The 17,578-nt window shown below is 38.2% G+C and overlaps 1 protein-coding gene across 7 annotated transcripts in view; it reads left to right on the forward strand.

Annotated features, from left to right (window-relative positions):
- The window catches only part of DENND4A (DENN domain containing 4A), a 147,906-nt gene that overhangs the window by 91,757 nt on the left and 38,571 nt on the right, over positions 1 to 17,578 (forward strand). For 3 of the 7 annotated variants that reach the window (XM_027773820.1, XM_027773817.1, XM_006153491.3), the window contains exons 15-21: positions 4,632 to 4,765; positions 9,231 to 9,366; positions 9,805 to 10,011; positions 10,100 to 10,228; positions 10,469 to 10,610; positions 11,004 to 11,135; positions 17,177 to 17,293. In XM_027773820.1, the coding sequence (XP_027629621.1) occupies positions 4,632 to 4,765; positions 9,231 to 9,366; positions 9,805 to 10,011; positions 10,100 to 10,228; positions 10,469 to 10,610; positions 11,004 to 11,135; positions 17,177 to 17,293 (997 nt within the window). The remainder of the gene's footprint in view (positions 1 to 4,631; positions 4,766 to 9,230; positions 9,367 to 9,804; positions 10,012 to 10,099; positions 10,229 to 10,468; positions 10,611 to 11,003; positions 11,136 to 17,176; positions 17,294 to 17,578) is intronic. The other 4 variants (XM_027773818.1, XM_006153492.3, XM_027773819.1 and 1 more) reach the window with 2 other exon arrangements.

The raw sequence follows: 17,578 nt of genomic DNA on the forward strand, positions 1-17,578 counted from the left end.
TGGTTTCTGAAGCATCTCTTTGCAGTGTTTTTTGAGTATATTAATGTCTTAGGGAAAAGTATGAAGAGAATATGAAAATTCTTTTAATTTTATCCTGCCGTGGGTGTTACATTTCTTTTTTTCTCAATAGAGACAGATGTCACTGTGCTTTCCAAAAGACAGAGATGTCCAACTGATAAATGTAGGCTTTATTGCATGGCTATTTTTATAATGTCAAGATGAGATTTTATTGGTATATAAGTGAAAGGAATACCTATTGCCAAGGTATTAAATATACAATGCAGAATTTTAATAGACTTGACAATATTGAGAATTAGAGTAGTTATCCTGGACCCCAGGCTTTTTCCAGGAGAAAAAAATAACTGGAGGGTAGGAAACAGGTATAGGTCTATAGAGGGAGAGACTATTAAAAAAAGAGAGAGGAACTATTAAGTAGATAACTTTTTTTAAATGTTAAGTATTATTTTACTTAACTTTATTTATTTTAATTTGACCAGAGAGGGATAGAGAGAGAAAGAGAGAGGGAGGGAGAGTGAGACAGCAAGCTGCCAGGTCTGGGACTCAAACTGTGGTCGACCATGTGAGAATCTAACACCCTTAATCACCATGCCACCTGCTGACCCCAGTAAATAAAAACCTAAAAACACCTAGTGCTCATAGGGAAGCAGGTTTTTGGTTTGGTTTTGTTTCCTTTTTACCTTGATAAAGTGTGTGCACATGCACATAAGAATGAAAAATAAAGAGAGAGGAGCACTTTCCACAGGGTCTGGTCACAATGTGATCCCTTTCCTGCAGTCTTCCAGCCTTCTGGCATGGTGATTAAAGTGCCAGATTCCCACGTGGCTGACCATGGTTTGAGCCCCAGACCTAGCATCTTGAAAATCACTCCAGGCACATGTGCATGTGTGCCCCAAATCCCAAGAGGTGATTTCTCACTCTCCCCCCTCTCCAGTGAGTGCATGTGTCCTGTAAAAACCTTTAAAAAAAAATCCCTAATGTTCTGAAATTTCATAGGGACATGTCTCATGTGGTCCATTTATTCTTCATTGATTTGGATTTGTGTAAGCCCTTTTAATCTTAATTATTTCCTTCAATCCAGGGGTTTTTTTTTTTGTTGTTATATTTATGTGTGTATGTGTGTATGTTGAGAGAGAGATTTTTAGGGTGTGTGTACTCACCAGAGAGACAGAAAGCGAGAAATCACCCCCCAGGGGAAATGGCCACGCCTCAATTCCTTCTCCTTCATTCTTCTCTCAGGATTTTGGGTGCGCACACACATGTACCCAGCATGAGTTTCAAACCACTGGGTCTGGGTCTTGAACCACAGTCAACAATGTGGGAGTCCAGCACCACCACCACTATACCACCTGCTGGCCTGGGAATTTTTTCCTTTTTAAATTTCTTTCTACAATTTTCTCTATTCTTTTTTTTCTGAAATATGTATTATTTGGGTATTGGCCCTCCTGACCTGATCCTCTTATTTCACTTGTTCTTTTTCATTCCATTTTCTGTCTTTCAGCTCTACTTTTCGGGATTTAACTTTCTTTTTCAACTGTTATAGTAGCTTTTTTTATTTCTGCTATCATGTCTGTAAATTTCCATAAACTTTCTTATTCACTGACTGCTACTTTTTTATAGCATCATCTTCTTATTTCATGAGTGCAATCTTACTCATTTTAGTTATTTTGAAGCTTTATTCTCCTTTCATTATCTCTGATTCTTCTGAGTACCTTTTTATATTTATTAACTTGTTCTTTTTCAAGTTATTAGTTTGTCTTTTGTCTAGTGATCTTTGAATTCATTTTCAGGAATGAGGCATAAAGAGCTCATTGGAGCATTCTCTGGAAAACCGGGGCTTGGCAGCTCATTGGAATGCTCTCTGGATAACTGGCATTTGGCGCATCCTTAGGTGTGAGATTGATGATTGTAACTAGTTCGTCAGAGTCCCTATTTTACCTGTAGTTGTTTTCTTTTAGGCTGATTAGATTTTCCATGATAGCCTTCTATCTTTACTCTAGGTAGCATAAGCCTAAATGCCAGTATTTCCAGGACTGAGTAGAGAAGGTAACTGAGGTTTTTGTTGTAACATGGCAGCTTTTACTTATTTCACTGTTTTCAGTAACCTTCCTCATCCTCCCCAGCATCCTCAAATCTAAAGTCCCTCTGGTTCACCCAGAGAGACTCAGCCTATCCTACCAGCACTGGGCGAGGTAATGGTCTAACTATATCCAGGAATCTAGAAGTCCTTAAGTCCCAGCTTTTGTCTAGTGCTCCCACTCAACCCCCGCCCCCCCCTTCTGTCTTCAGTGGCTGATAGTGTGTTTAATTCCTGACCTGTCTGAGGTTCTACAGAGCAATATGCCTTGCTTTTTGGCTTCTCTGCCACATAGGTGGCTTTCAGTTTTCACTGGTCACATCAATATACTTTGCAACTTCTAAAATATTTTGAATTTCTACTTTACCATTGTCTCCTCTTCATTTCATTTTGTCCTTGTAGCTGTTTTGCTTTTTGTTTTTTCCTCTATCCAGTCCCTTTTCTCTCATTTTGGTGGAAGTCTAGAAGATATTGATGGCAAACTACTATGTTTCATTTGTCTCATTCAACCAAAAGTCTATATGATCTTTTTTCTTTTTTTTTTTTGCCTTTATTCATGATGGTGTGTGTGCATCCACATGTGGGAGAGAGAAAGGGAGAGAGAGATGAGCATCCTCCACAGGGTCTGGTCATTCCATAATCCCCTTGTTTTGCCCATTGGATCTTGGGCACTAGAGTGTGTGGCTGGCATGTTTCAGGGTAACCACACAGGGGATTCAAACCACGTCCAGTTTCTCTTGAGCAGTACATCACAGCTGCATCATGGATCAAGCCCTACATAATCTTATTGTTTTCTTCTTTTTTAAAAAATTTGCTATAGGACACAGGCGCTCACCAGAGGAGAAGTGGGGAGTAAGAAGCACACTCCCAGGCGTAATGGCCATGTTGCAATACCTTCTCCATTCTCCTCTCAGGATTTTGAACACATATACATATACACATGGTGTGTTTTTCAAGCTACCAAGTGCCAAATTTGAACTGTGCAGTTGGCCATGTGGCATTCAACCATCTTAACCACGATGCTACTGGCCGGCCCTATTTTCATTTTTCAATTCCAGTAAATTTACCATACTTTATTCATTTACCCATTTTTTGACATGTGGATGGCTTCTAGTTTATTGCTATTATAATATTGCAATAAACATCTTCATACTGATAGCCTTTCTTCACATTAGGTTATTTTTGTAGAATAAGAATAAAATAGAAATGTTTAAATATATCTTGCTTTCTAAAAAAGACTAGACCAATTTTGAGTACCAGCAGTATATATAATCATTTAACTTACTATATTTATTATATCAGTTTCACCACATAAACTTTTTTTGACAAGCCAAAAAGAAAATTACTTTATTTTATATTGATTTCTTTATTTTATACTGATTTCAACAGAGCTGAAATAATGAATGATTTTTCTAAAAGCAACATAGTTTACCTTGTTTAATTTTTCATCCTGACTACCTGTTGCTTTTACAATTTTTAAAAGATTTATTTATTTTATTTATTATTGTTATTATTATTATTTTTACTTTAACCAAGAGAGACAGAGAGAAAGGGAAAGTGAGAAAGCAAGCTGCCAGGTTCAGGATTTGAATCATGGTCGGCCATGTGGGAGTCCAGTGCCTTAACCATCATACCACCTTCCAGTCTTGACTTTTGTCATTTTTAAAAAGCAATGAAACTGGGACCAGCAGATGACATAATGGTTACATCGCTGTACTCTCACATGGCTGACTGCAGCGAATTCGAATCCCAGACCCAGCAGCTTGAAACTCAAGCCAAGCATATGTGCATGCATGCCTAATCCCAAGAAGAGCATGGAGGAGAAGGGATTGTGACTTGGCCATCCCCCCAGGAGGTGATTTCTTGCTTTCTGTCTCTGTCCTTCTCTCTCTCTCTTGCAAGTGCACAAGCCCTATAGCAAAAACATCGCTCTCTTAAAAAAAAAAGCGGTGAAACTAGTACATATTCATCCTCTTATAATTAGAAAAAGAATAGAATTAATTTCTATAATATCATTACCAGAGCTAACATTTTGATAATTGCATGTGTATGAAGAGAACACACACAAATATATTTATATAACATATATAATTATTCTCCTTTAAAAATTAACAATCGTGTGTGTGTGTGTGTATATATACATACATACATATATATATATATGATATCAGCAAAAGTAAGTAAATGTTATTTTCTTTTCTTTCTGACTCAAAAGGCAGTGTAACTGTCTTGGAGCTCTTTCTTTCTTTCTTTCTTTCTTTCTTTCTTTTTTTTTTTTTCAGGTGGTCACTGTATTTTATTGGAAAACATTGATATATATTTTTCTTCACAGCTTGGACACAATATTGCCTGGTTTAAAAAAAAAATTCTGAAAATACTGGAACTCTTTCTGTAGTGGTACATAGAGAACCAGTTGACTCTCTTCTTTTTAAAAAATAGCTCTTTAGTATCCGTTGGTGCCAAAAGTTTATTTAACGATTCCACTCTACAGAACACTTGGTAACCAATGTGCATGTGTTTTTTCAAACTCCCACAGGTGGATATGGACAAGAGTGGAGAAGTACGACTTATAGAACTGGATGAATCTTTCAAAAGTGAACACACTGTTTTTGTAACCCCGCCTGAGATCCCTCATCTACCCAACGGTGAAGAACCCCCTTTACAGTACAGGTATTCGAGGGGGAGAATGTTTGAAATTGAGAGAGAGAAGCGATCCATCATCTGTGGCGTAGCTTTCTAAGGACTGTGGTATTTTCAAAAGTTTACAGATCCCTAATTTTTAGGTGGTAAGCAAGCTTATCCCACATCCATTATTAAGTTTGAGGTAGAAACAAAAATATATATAATTTTGAATAATACAGCTTTGGGAAGCTCTAATTATATCTGTATCAGTATCCTAATAAATATTGATTAAATTCCATTAGATTCCTCCCCTCAGGTGCAGCACTTTTTATTCCATTTCAATTTTTGTTTTTTATTAAAGCTGATTTCCTCATTCCTACCCCCTCTTTTTATCCCGTGAACACATTGATAAGATAACTTTAGTTTATGAAAGAGTAAATCTAATTCAGAATCAATATTTGTGGCCTGTATTTGTATGATATAATTTTGGGAGCTTTTTACATTTTCCGTAAGCTTTTATTTTAAATTATAGAAATGCAGAATTATAGGAATGTATCTTTGCTAATTTAGGAAATTTGATCAGACACGGTGTTAAGTGCTTGGTACATAGACTTGAGTGATTCATTGTCAGTGCCTTCAAGCCTAGTGGGGGAGAGAGAAAATTCCTGAGCACCGTAAAATAAGGGCTACGACAGAGATAGATTTATTATTTATTATACATTTATTTTTCCTTAAAATTGCATTTATTTTATATTGTAAATATTTATTTTCCAATAGCACTTTCTTATTTTATTGAAAAATTCTAAACTCGCTTCACATTTATTATTCATTGAGTCAAGTTTGTTGTTTTCATTAAAAAAGCACTTTCTGAGACATCATCATTTGCGATTTGGATTAAATTCTTCATTTCACAGTTGAAAAAGTGGTGTGTGGTGTGACCAATATGTGTGAATATGATTCCTACTCTTAATTTTCATCCTTTGATGGTGTTGCTCATATTATTTCTGAAAAATCTGTCTCTCGTCAAAGATATCTGAACCATTTTTCCTTCTTTTTCTCTTAATTTTTTTTCCAACAAGATTTTGGTTTTATAATTTCTTCTGTATTTAACACTTCTTAGTCTTCTTTGGGTATGTTTTCATTAATATAATTTTTTTCTTAGTTCCTGTGAATTGATCTTGACTTCTTTCTTTTTTTTTTTTTTTTTAGAACTTTTTGCCTTAGGGTGTGTGCACTTGCCAGAGAGAGACAGAGATAGTGAGAGGGAAAGTGAGAAATGAGAAATCATACCCCAAGGAGAATAGCCACACCACAATCTTTTAGATTTTTTTCCATAAATAAGAAAATTACTTAGTTTAAAAGTGTCTACCTTTTAAAAAGCCCAAATCATTTCTTTTCAAGAATGCCAATATAATTTTAGTGTAATTATAACCTATCATTGGGAAAACAGCTTAAATGTCTTTGATGAACACAGTGGTCTTAATAACAGATGCCTTCATATTCTTAAATGTAATATAATGAGGCATTTCCACAAGACACACAAAATGATCTTATACTATGGCCATATGATGAATTTTTAAATTTTTTATTTGTTACTATTAATTTTTAATTTGCTTTAGTGTTCACCAGAGAGAGATAGAGAAAGAGAGAAAACAAGGCACCAGATCCTGGACTCGACCCACAGTCAGCTATGTGGAAGTCCTGCACCTTAACCACTACACTGCTACAAGTAACAAGAAGTTACTTGTATGCAACTGTTATCAAACCAGTAAGACAGCATCTATGCATCCATCATTTTCAGGATTGTTAACTTGGACATATTTCCCCCAAATAACCTTGCCTCCTGTGTCACAAGGCCCAACTTGTTCACATTTGTCTCAGTGACAGTATCTTTGGTGATAACACCCAAAGTTGTATGTAGAGGGGATGAGGGATTCTTCTTTACATCGAGTAAAGGCAAAAGGTGGCAGGCAAAAGGTGGCTTTCAGTTCAGGATGTTAGGTGGGCCCTCTTAAAACATAAACCCATTGGCCTAATGAACCTTTCATATTTAGGTGGTTTTCTAGTAAAGCCATCTCCAACAAAGCAGACTTTTATAACCATCCTCTTCATGCCGCCTTCTTTCTCTTTCCTGTTCAAATAACTTTTTTTTTTAACTATAGAGCGCATGCGCTCGCCAGAAAGACAGAGAGAGACAGAAAGCAAGAAATCACCCCGCAGGGGGTGCCACACCGCAATCTCTTCGCCTCCATTCTCCTCTTGGGATCTTGAGCACACACACGCCTGGCATGAATTTAAGCCACCGGGTCCGGGCTCGAACCATGGTCGACTACATGGGAGTTCAATGACATAGCCATTACACTAACTGCTGGTCCCCTGTTCAAATAACTTTTAATACTTTTGTTTCTCCTTGTGCTCGAACTTTGGATAGAGGGACTTTTTATTTTCCTGCTTCCTCTTTCTCTCATTTTTTTTTTTTTTTGAGAGGTTTTTGCTATAGGACACTTGCGCTTGCCAAAAAGAGAGAGAGAGACAGAGAGACAGACAGAGAGACACACGCACATGCACCCGGCGTGAGTTTAAGCCACCCGATCCGAGACTTGAACTGCGGTTGAGTACATGGAAGTTCAGCAACATAGCCATTACACCAACTGCTGGTCCCCTTTTTTTTTTTCCTCTTTCCATTTTTGTTTAATCATATTGGAAAGTGCTTTAGCTCAGGACTGTCCTTTTCTGTCCAACAGATAGGCAGGTACTGCTCCTTGTGGAGTCTTCTCATCACTGTTTTGTTTGGTGTTCCTCTTTTCATGCATCTTGATAGTCTTTTTCATTTGTATTTTTAGACCATTCATCTTTTTGCCTTTGAATGATCATGAGCCTCTCGACTTTCCTTCTTTCTCTTTTTCTCATGGTAATCCAGATGATATCCATAACATTTACAACGTAATTCAAAATATTCATTTTGTGGCATGTTGATGCTGCAGAGTCACTGGGAGCAGCCTCCTGGACACAAAGAAGTTGTCAACTTTCAGGTCTCAGAGACCCACTTTATTTGCTTTTAAGAGTATTATAAAATAGCTTGGGACCGGCCAGGTGGCATGGCGTCTTGATCCCACATAGCCAACCCTGCAGTACATGTCCCGAACCCAGTAGTTTGAAAAACGCACCAGGCACATGTGCATGTGTGCCCAAAATCACAAGGGGAGGGTGGCAGAGAAAGGATTGCAGCGTGGCCATCCCCCATCTCTCCTGCAAATACATGCACCCTATAGTCAAAAAACTATTTTTAAAAATGTATTCTGGGGACCAGCAGTTAGCATAATGGCTATATCACTGGACTCCCATGTAGTCAACCGCAGTTTGAGTCCTGGACCCGGTGGCTTAAAACTCACTCCGGGCGCGTGTGCGTGCGTACCCAAGATCCCAAGAGGAGAGTGGAGGAGAAGGGATTGTGGCGTGGCCACCCCCCCTGGGGGGTGATTTCTCACTTTCTATCTCTCTGTCTCTGTCTGTCTGGCGAGCGCACACGCCCTGTAGCAAAAACCTCTGCAAAAAATAAAAAGTATTCTGTAAGTGAAGTTTGTTTCTGATGTCTTCTTCTGTTATTTACAACATGTCTTTTTCTTGGCCTTTGCTTTTTACATGCCCAGAGCCCTTAGTTTAGTACCTTAGTTAGACCTCCCTCCTGATAGAGCCACCCGTTCTCATCTGATATTCCTCTTCTCCAGCCTCTTCCATATTCTGTCTCTTAAATGAACTTGCTAGTTAACCTGATTAAACCAGTTCATGATAATGCGAGAGGCAGGTCTGGTATGCTGAATGTCTTATACCTGGGGTGGTCATTTACATCTTCAGACGGAGAACTTCTACAGTAAGATATGCTCATACAAAGCAATGACATTAATGACTGTCCTATTTGAAAGACTATTACTTTGGTGGGCTCTTTACCAATTGTCATATTTTTTAAAAGAATGATTTTATTTAACTTTATTTATCTTTAATTTGACCAGAGAGGGACAGAGTGAGAGAGAGAAGGCTGGGGGGAAGTGAGAATGCAAGTCACCAGGTCTAGGACTCGAACTGCAGTCGGCCTTATGGGATCCAGCCACCCTTAACCACCACGCCACCTGCTGGCCCCCCAACTGTCATATTTTTAATATGTTTGCTATGTATCTTCATGAATACTAACCTTTAAAAATATGCTTGAGTTACTTTGGAGTTTGATGTCAAGGTTAGCAAAATCTAAATGTACTTTCCTTTTTCCCCTCAAATATATAATTGAGTCTGTATTTGGCTATTACATTTCTAAATATTATAGTAAGAAAAGCAACATTAACATGAATATTTATTGAGTATATATTATAATCTGATGGAGAAAGATAACTAAGATAAATCCAAAGGTAAAAAGTTATTGGTCGTATATTTCTTTTTTTTCTAGTTATAACCACTATGATCATCTATGTTTGCTTGAGATTTTTTTTGTTGTGGTTTTTTTTTTTTTCCCCTCAAATAGCTATAATGGATTTCCAGTTCTGAGGAACAATTTATTCGAGAGACCTGAAGGATTTCTACAAACGCGAAAGAATAAATTGCCTTCAAAATCAAGTAATCCTAGCAGCCCTTCTCCCATGTTCAGAAGAACAAAACAGGTGCTTTGAAAAGTTTGCATTCTTTGTGTAATCTAATATTTGAACAAGAAGTGAATTTGACATTTTCCTCCTTCAATATACTTTATCACTCCATGTATAAATCTGTTAGGTCATTGGGAAAATCATGAGGTATTTTTCTGTGCAGAAATGTATAATGACTTTTCTGATGACCCAATATTTTATTATGTTTCCCAAAGCATTTGGAAGATCATTTAGGGTAGTCTGACTTTGAGAAATTAGCTAGCTGTCTTAAAACTTTATTTTATATATCGTATAATGCAAATTCAAGCAAAGGCCTGAAAATACATTAATAATAGACAGATTTTTGTTACAGAGACATTTTAAAAGCATGTGACTTGTATTTATTCAGCATTCAGTCAAATAATGGTGCCTAAAAGTATAAATTTGTTAGTGAGATTTCTGCATTTTTTTCCCTAGGAAATTAAGTCAGCCCATAAAATCGCCAAGAGGTATTCTTCCATCCCTCAGATGTGGTCTCGGTGTCTACTGCGTCACTGTTACGGACTGTGGTTCATTTGTCTCCCAGCTTATGTGAAAGTTTGTCATTCAAAAGTCAGGGCCCTGAAAACAGCATATGATGTGCTAAAAAAAATGCAGTCAAAGAAGATGGATCCACCTGATGAGGTAAAAATTATTCTTTAAAATGCATCATTGTTCTTTAGATATTTATGCATCGGTGACTTTCCTTGCACACCCTGGCCTTGTGTTGCAGGTGTGCTACCGCATTCTCATGCAGCTCTGTGGGCAGTACGACCAGCCAGTGCTTGCTGTTCGCGTGCTCTTTGAAATGCAGAAAGCTGGTATTGACCCCAATGCCATCACTTACGGTTATTATAATAAGGTAATCACTTGGATTTAATGGAGAAAGAGTATTATTTTGACATAATACAGGCTTAATTTAATGGCAGAAATAATCAGTACAAGGGTTATTTGGAATTTATTTTAGAATTCCTAAAATATATTTGTGAATCAAGTGAGATGTTTTTGTTCTCTTTTGGTGTTATACTTGATATTCTTTAGCTTGATTCTGAAGGTAATGGATGTTCATTTTACTAATTATCTTATTTCATTGAATGAATAGGCTGTTTTGGAAAGTACCTGGCCTTCAAGAAGTCGTAGTGGCTATTTTCTTTGGACAAAAGTAAGAAATGTGGTGTTAGGAGTAGCACAGTTCAAAAGAGCTTTAAAGAAACATGCACACTTATCACAAACGACTCTCTCAGGTAATTAAGGATTTTTAAGGGATGTACATGTTTTACTTTTTCTTCAAAATTAATTGACTAGCTATTTTACATTTTCAGATCTTTGAAATAGTTTCAAACAATTGAATATTTTGTAATTTTCATTGCCATTAAGTAACTTCTGATATTAGAGTTCTCTGTCCATTAAAAAAAAAAAAAAAAAATTACTTTGTTTTCAACTAAGTTATCAACCTTTTGTGGTCTTTAGTGTTCATTAATTCACATAGATTTCTTTGTTATAGTTATATTTTGCTAATTATGTGGCACTTTCCATGTTCATTATTATATTCGTAGATGACCAGCTTGAGCAACAAGCTAAAATGTGTTTTCGCTCTCTACTGGAGTAGTAAAATGCTATCAAATTGTGTTCTTAAGCAGATGGCAGTGACCTGGATGCTGTTAGTCATGGCAGCATGGATAGTGGTCATGGGACGCACACTGTGGAGCAGGCACCTTTTAATACGGGTGTAAACAAAGTATTTGCTACTGATGATAGAGCTAGTACAGGTTTGTGTGTGCTTACGTATACATTCATTACAGTGCCTTTTTAAAACGAGATTGCTAGCTTGTGTTTTTAAATTTTTCATTTTCAGCAATACGCTTATCACTTTCTCATTTTATATGTTATTACTTCATTTGATATTGAATTTAATAACTATATGGAGTAACATTCATTTTTATTTGACTAGAAACAGAAGTTTAAGAGAGGTTAAAAAGGGGGCAGCAGATGGAGTGGTGGTTAAGGCTCTGGAATTCCCATATGGCCGACCATGGTTCGAGTCCCAAACTTGGCAGATTGCTCACGCTCTCTGTCTCTCTCTCTCTCTCTCTCTCTCTCTGTCTTTTTCTGGCAAAATTCATGTGAATAAATAAATAAATAAAATAATTTTTCAAAATACTTTTAAAAAAGAAAGAATCCTCTTTATAAAAGAGAGAGAGAGAGGTTAAAAAGTACTTCACTTAGGTATCTACTCCACAGTAATCCAGTGAACTCTGAGTAGCACACAGGTCTCTCTCTGTCTGTCTTTCTCTCTTTTTTTTTTCTTTTGCTAGAGGACATATCTGCTTACCAGGGACATAGACAGAGGGAGAGGAGAAAGCATCTTTCCCATTCCACAGAGAACGGCCACGCCGCGATTCCTTCTTCTCCATCTCTCCCCCTTTCGGGATTTTGTACATACATACACGATGTGCCTGATGTGTTTCTCAAGACGCAAGGCCCAGTACGCAGACTGCACAGTCAGCCATGTTGGATCCAACTGCCTCGTTCACCAAACCAGGGAGCTGACCCCAGTTCTCTTTACCACACCATTTCCTTAGGATAAATTCTCTAAAATTAAGAAAATGTTGTTAAAGTTATAAAAGAACTTAAAGCCCTTTATATAAGTTAATAGTGTTGTACCAGCCTCAGTTTCCTGGTTTTAACAATTATTACTGTGGTGCCGGCAGGTGGCATGGTGGTTAGGGGCACTAGACTCCCACATGACCAACCAAGATTTGAGTCCCAGACCTAGTGGGCTTGCTTTCTCACTTTCCCTCTCTCGCTCTCTCGCTCTCGCTCTCTCTGTCCCTTTCTTGTCAAATTAAAAAATATAAGTATAGTTAAATAAAATAATTATTTAGAAAACCAATTACTATGGTTATATAAGATGTTGTTGGGAGAAGCTAGGTAAGGGGTACCTAAGAACATGGTATTGTACTATTTTTGCAACTTCTTAGTCTGAAACTTCTTAACATAAAAAAATACAATAAAAATTTTCCAGTGTGTGAAAATATCCAAGCTCTAAGGATTGCATTAATTTCATTGAAATATAAGATTTATACATAAGTTTTTCCTGTTATTAAAACTGACACACTTAAAAATAAGTACTTTCTGGGACCAGCAGTTAGTGTAATGGTTATGTCACTGGACTCCCATGTAGTCGACCAAAGTTCGAGTCCCAGACCCGGTGGCTTAAACTCATGCCGAGCGCATGTGCATGCATGCCCAAGATCCCAAGAGGAGAACAGAGTAGAAGGGATTGCAGGTGGCCATCCCCCCTGGGGGGTGATTTCTCGCTTTCTGTCTCTCTGTCTCTGTCTGGCGAGCACGCACACCCTATAGCAAAAACCTCTCAAAAAAAAGTACTTTTAAAATTCTGTCTTTTTTATTATTATACTTACAAAGTTACATGATTTTCAAATATAGCATTAGAGTGAACTTTAACAGAAACGTTAAAAATTGAAGCATTATCAATAAAATATGAAGACACTTATCTTCACAATTGGCAACATTATTTTGGTCTGTCTCCTTTTGTGACTGCTTTTAAGATTAAACTAGTTTGGGGAACCAGTGGCATAATGACTATATTGCTGGATTCCCATGTAGTTGACCGCGCTTTGAGTCCCGGACCCGGTGACTTAAACTCATGAAAGGCACGTGCATGCCCAAGATACTGAGAGGAGAACGGAGGAGAAGGGATTGTGGCATGACCATCCCCCCTGGGGGGTGATTTCTCATTTTCTGTCTCTCTGTCTCTGTCTTTCTGGTGAGTACATGTGCCCTATAGCAAAAAAAAGGTTAAACTAATTGTGTTGAGAGGTAATAGGCAGAGTTATTTTTCCTTGGCTTGTTTTATTTTTTGATTGTGTAATGTGAGTTTAATCAGTTATAGTATGTTGTTCTCAGGTATTCTCTCTAAAAATTCATTATTTGGAGGGCTAGCCAGTGGCATGGTGGTGAAGGTGGCCAGATCCTACATGGCTGACTGCACAGTTTGAGTTCCAGACCCAGCAGCTTGAGAGACACACTGGGTGCTGGAAAAGAATGAAGAGAAGGGATTGTGGCATGACCAGCTCCCCCAGGGAATGCTTTCTACTTCTCTCTCTCTCTCTGTCTCGTTTCTGTCTTTCTCTGGCAAGCACAGTTTATAACGAATTGAAGGAAAAAAGTTATTTTAACTATTTTTTAAAGGCTATTTTAAAACAGTGTAGAATCTAAACAGACCATGAATTGCATCATAATTATTTGTAAATTTTTCTATTTGTAGTTTCTTAGGAAATTGGCATAAAACTTTGATTAGAAAAAAGACAAACATGGACCACAGATAGCATAATGGTTACGTTGCTGGTCTCCCACATAGTCAACTGCGGTTAGAGTCCCAGACTCGACAGCTTAAAACTCATGCTGGGTGCGTGTGTGTCTGTGTGCCCGAAACCCCAAGAGGAGACTGGAGGAGAAGGAATTGTGGTGCGGCCATCCCCCCTAGGGGGTGATTTCTCGCTTTCTGTCTCTCTGTCTCTCTCTGGCGAGTGTACTCACTCTCTAGGAAAAATCTCTCTTAAAAAAAAAAAAAGACAAACTCAAAATTATAACAAAGTGATAATGCAATTTTAAAATCATTTCACAAATGAGCTCATGTGGTTAAAACAATGATGTGTTTTACACATCTGAGAACTGGGTTCTAAAGTTAAGTGGTTTACTAAAAATCACATCTAAGATCGGGAACTAGAATTCAGAACCTCATCTTTTGATTTAATCTAGTGAAAACCATGTGCTAAAAATGGTACAGAGCCTCTAACAAGAGTGCATTAGCAGTTTTCTTATATCGATAGAACTTTCGCCTTTCATAATAACTTTATTTTGCCTTTCATAATAACTTTAGCACCAGCTTCCTCCCTATGTTCCCATGCATTCGTGCTCGTGCGCAATTCAGTAATTGTTTAGCTGAGGGCCAGAGAGTGGTGTGTTGGTTAAAGCAGCTGGATCCCATATGGCTGACTGCACAGTTTGATTCCTGGACCTGGTACTTAAAAAACATGCTGGGTGTGTGTACCTGTGTGCTCAAAACCTTGAAGAGAGAATGGAGGAGAAGGGATTGTGGCATGACCATCCCCATATGGGAAGTGATTTCTTACTTTCTCTTTCTAGCTGTCTTTCTCTCTCTTTTAAATTCTTTTAAAAATAAGAATTGTTCAGTTGAATTTTCAGAAAATTACTTATCAATTAATTCAACGAAACCCAATTTTTTGGTAAGATAACCATGACATTCAGCCCCAGTGATTTGTACAGGAGTGCTCTGTTATGAGGGCCCATAGATTTCTCTTCATTGCTTAGTCAGACTCAAACTTGACTGCAGAGGCCATGGCCTTCTACCAAGGACACCTAGTACATCTGTGTCTTTCAGAGCCCACAGTGGCATGAATGGATGTAACTGCTTTGGCCATTGGTAGCCAAAACTGGATTATTTTAAGAACATCTCTTTCTTGGGGCCAGAAGGTGGCATAGTGGTTATGGCACTGGACTCACATATGGCCAAATGCAGTCTGAGTTCCAGACCTGGCAGCTTGAAAATCATGCCAGGCATGTGTGTGTGCATGCCCCAAATCCCAGGAGGAGAATGGAGAAGGGATTGCGGTGTGGCCATCCCCTCCTGGGGGGTGATTTCTCACTTTCCCTCTCACTGTCTCTCTCTCCGACTCTCTCTGGTGAGCACACACACACCACCAGAGTTTAATCAGTTATAGTATGTTGTTCTCAGGTATTCTCTCTAAAAATTCATTATTTGGAGGGCTAGCCAGTGGCATGGTGGTGAAGGTGGCCAGATCCTACATGGCTGACTGCACAGTTTGAGTTCCAGACCCAGCAGCTTGAGAGACACACTGGGTGCTGGAAAAGAATGAAGAGAAGGGATTGTGGCATGACCAGCTCCCCCAGGGAATGCTTTCTACTTCTCTCTCTCTCTCTGTCTCGTTTCTGTCTTTCTCTGGCAAGCACAGTTTATAACGAATTGAAGGAAAAAAGTTATTTTAACTATTTTTTAAAGGCTATTTTAAAACAGTGTAGAATCTAAACAGACCATGAATTGCATCATAATTATTTGTAAATTTTTCTATTTGTAGTTTCTTAGGAAATTGGCATAAAACTTTGATTAGAAAAAAGACAAACATGGACCACAGATAGCATAATGGTTACGTTGCTGGTCTCCCACATAGTCAACTGCGGTTAGAGTCCCAGACTCGACAGCTTAAAACTCATGCTGGGTGCGTGTGTGTCTGTGTGCCCGAAACCCCAAGAGGAGACTGGAGGAGAAGGAATTGTGGTGCGGCCATCCCCCCTAGGGGGTGATTTCTCGCTTTCTGTCTCTCTGTCTCTCTCTGGCGAGTGTACTCACTCTCTAGGAAAAATCTCTCTTAAAAAAAAAAAAAGACAAACTCAAAATTATAACAAAGTGATAATGCAATTTTAAAATCATTTCACAAATGAGCTCATGTGGTTAAAACAATGATGTGTTTTACACATCTGAGAACTGGGTTCTAAAGTTAAGTGGTTTACTAAAAATCACATCTAAGATCGGGAACTAGAATTCAGAACCTCATCTTTTGATTTAATCTAGTGAAAACCATGTGCTAAAAATGGTACAGAGCCTCTAACAAGAGTGCATTAGCAGTTTTCTTATATCGATAGAACTTTCGCCTTTCATAATAACTTTATTTTGCCTTTCATAATAACTTTAGCACCAGCTTCCTCCCTATGTTCCCATGCATTCGTGCTCGTGCGCAATTCAGTAATTGTTTAGCTGAGGGCCAGAGAGTGGTGTGTTGGTTAAAGCAGCTGGATCCCATATGGCTGACTGCACAGTTTGATTCCTGGACCTGGTACTTAAAAAACATGCTGGGTGTGTGTACCTGTGTGCTCAAAACCTTGAAGAGAGAATGGAGGAGAAGGGATTGTGGCATGACCATCCCCATATGGGAAGTGATTTCTTACTTTCTCTTTCTAGCTGTCTTTCTCTCTCTTTTAAATTCTTTTAAAAATAAGAATTGTTCAGTTGAATTTTCAGAAAATTACTTATCAATTAATTCAACGAAACCCAATTTTTTGGTAAGATAACCATGACATTCAGCCCCAGTGATTTGTACAGGAGTGCTCTGTTATGAGGGCCCATAGATTTCTCTTCATTGCTTAGTCAGACTCAAACTTGACTGCAGAGGCCATGGCCTTCTACCAAGGACACCTAGTACATCTGTGTCTTTCAGAGCCCACAGTGGCATGAATGGATGTAACTGCTTTGGCCATTGGTAGCCAAAACTGGATTATTTTAAGAACATCTCTTTCTTGGGGCCAGAAGGTGGCATAGTGGTTATGGCACTGGACTCACATATGGCCAAATGCAGTCTGAGTTCCAGACCTGGCAGCTTGAAAATCATGCCAGGCATGTGTGTGTGCATGCCCCAAATCCCAGGAGGAGAATGGAGAAGGGATTGCGGTGTGGCCATCCCCTCCTGGGGGGTGATTTCTCACTTTCCCTCTCACTGTCTCTCTCTCCGACTCTCTCTGGTGAGCACACACACACCACCATGCCAAAATCTCAAAAAAAAAAAAAAAAAATCTATTACAATAATGGAGTTGGGGATGGAGGGGGATAGCTAACAAAATAATACGTTCAGTTGAAAGTTATCCAGAAAAATTTCTGTAAGTAAATCCAAACATGTTTATAATTCCAGTTGCTCTCACTATGTTATGATAAATAACACAGTAATTTTGTCCTCCCTTTTTTTTCCCCCAGGTGGCCAATCGGATCTTGGATATAATTCATTATCTAAGGATGAAGTTAGAAGAGGGGATACATCTACTGGGGACATTCAAGAAGAAAAAGATAAAAAAGGGAGTGATTCTAGTTCCCGTAGGTATTAAGTTGATATGCTATAAAATGGTCAACTTATATTCATAGAAAATACAAGCAACTTTAAGTATAAAAGTGCTAGTTTTCCCATTTTAACTCTTCCCTTCCTCTCAATATAAGCCCTCTCACAACTTAATACTTTCATAGAAATGCTCCAGATGCGACATGTATCGTCTCGTCAGTTACTCTACTCAGACACTGTTAGAGTCAATGCTATATAATCACAAAGTATTCTTATTATAGTAGAAATATATATTTCTTGAAGCCATGGCTCTTCCACGAGGT

Source organism: Tupaia chinensis, unplaced genomic scaffold (genome assembly GCF_000334495.1).
Source record: "Tupaia chinensis unplaced genomic scaffold, TupChi_1.0 Scaffold000377_2, whole genome shotgun sequence".
Lineage (NCBI taxonomy): Eukaryota > Metazoa > Chordata > Mammalia > Scandentia > Tupaiidae > Tupaia > Tupaia belangeri.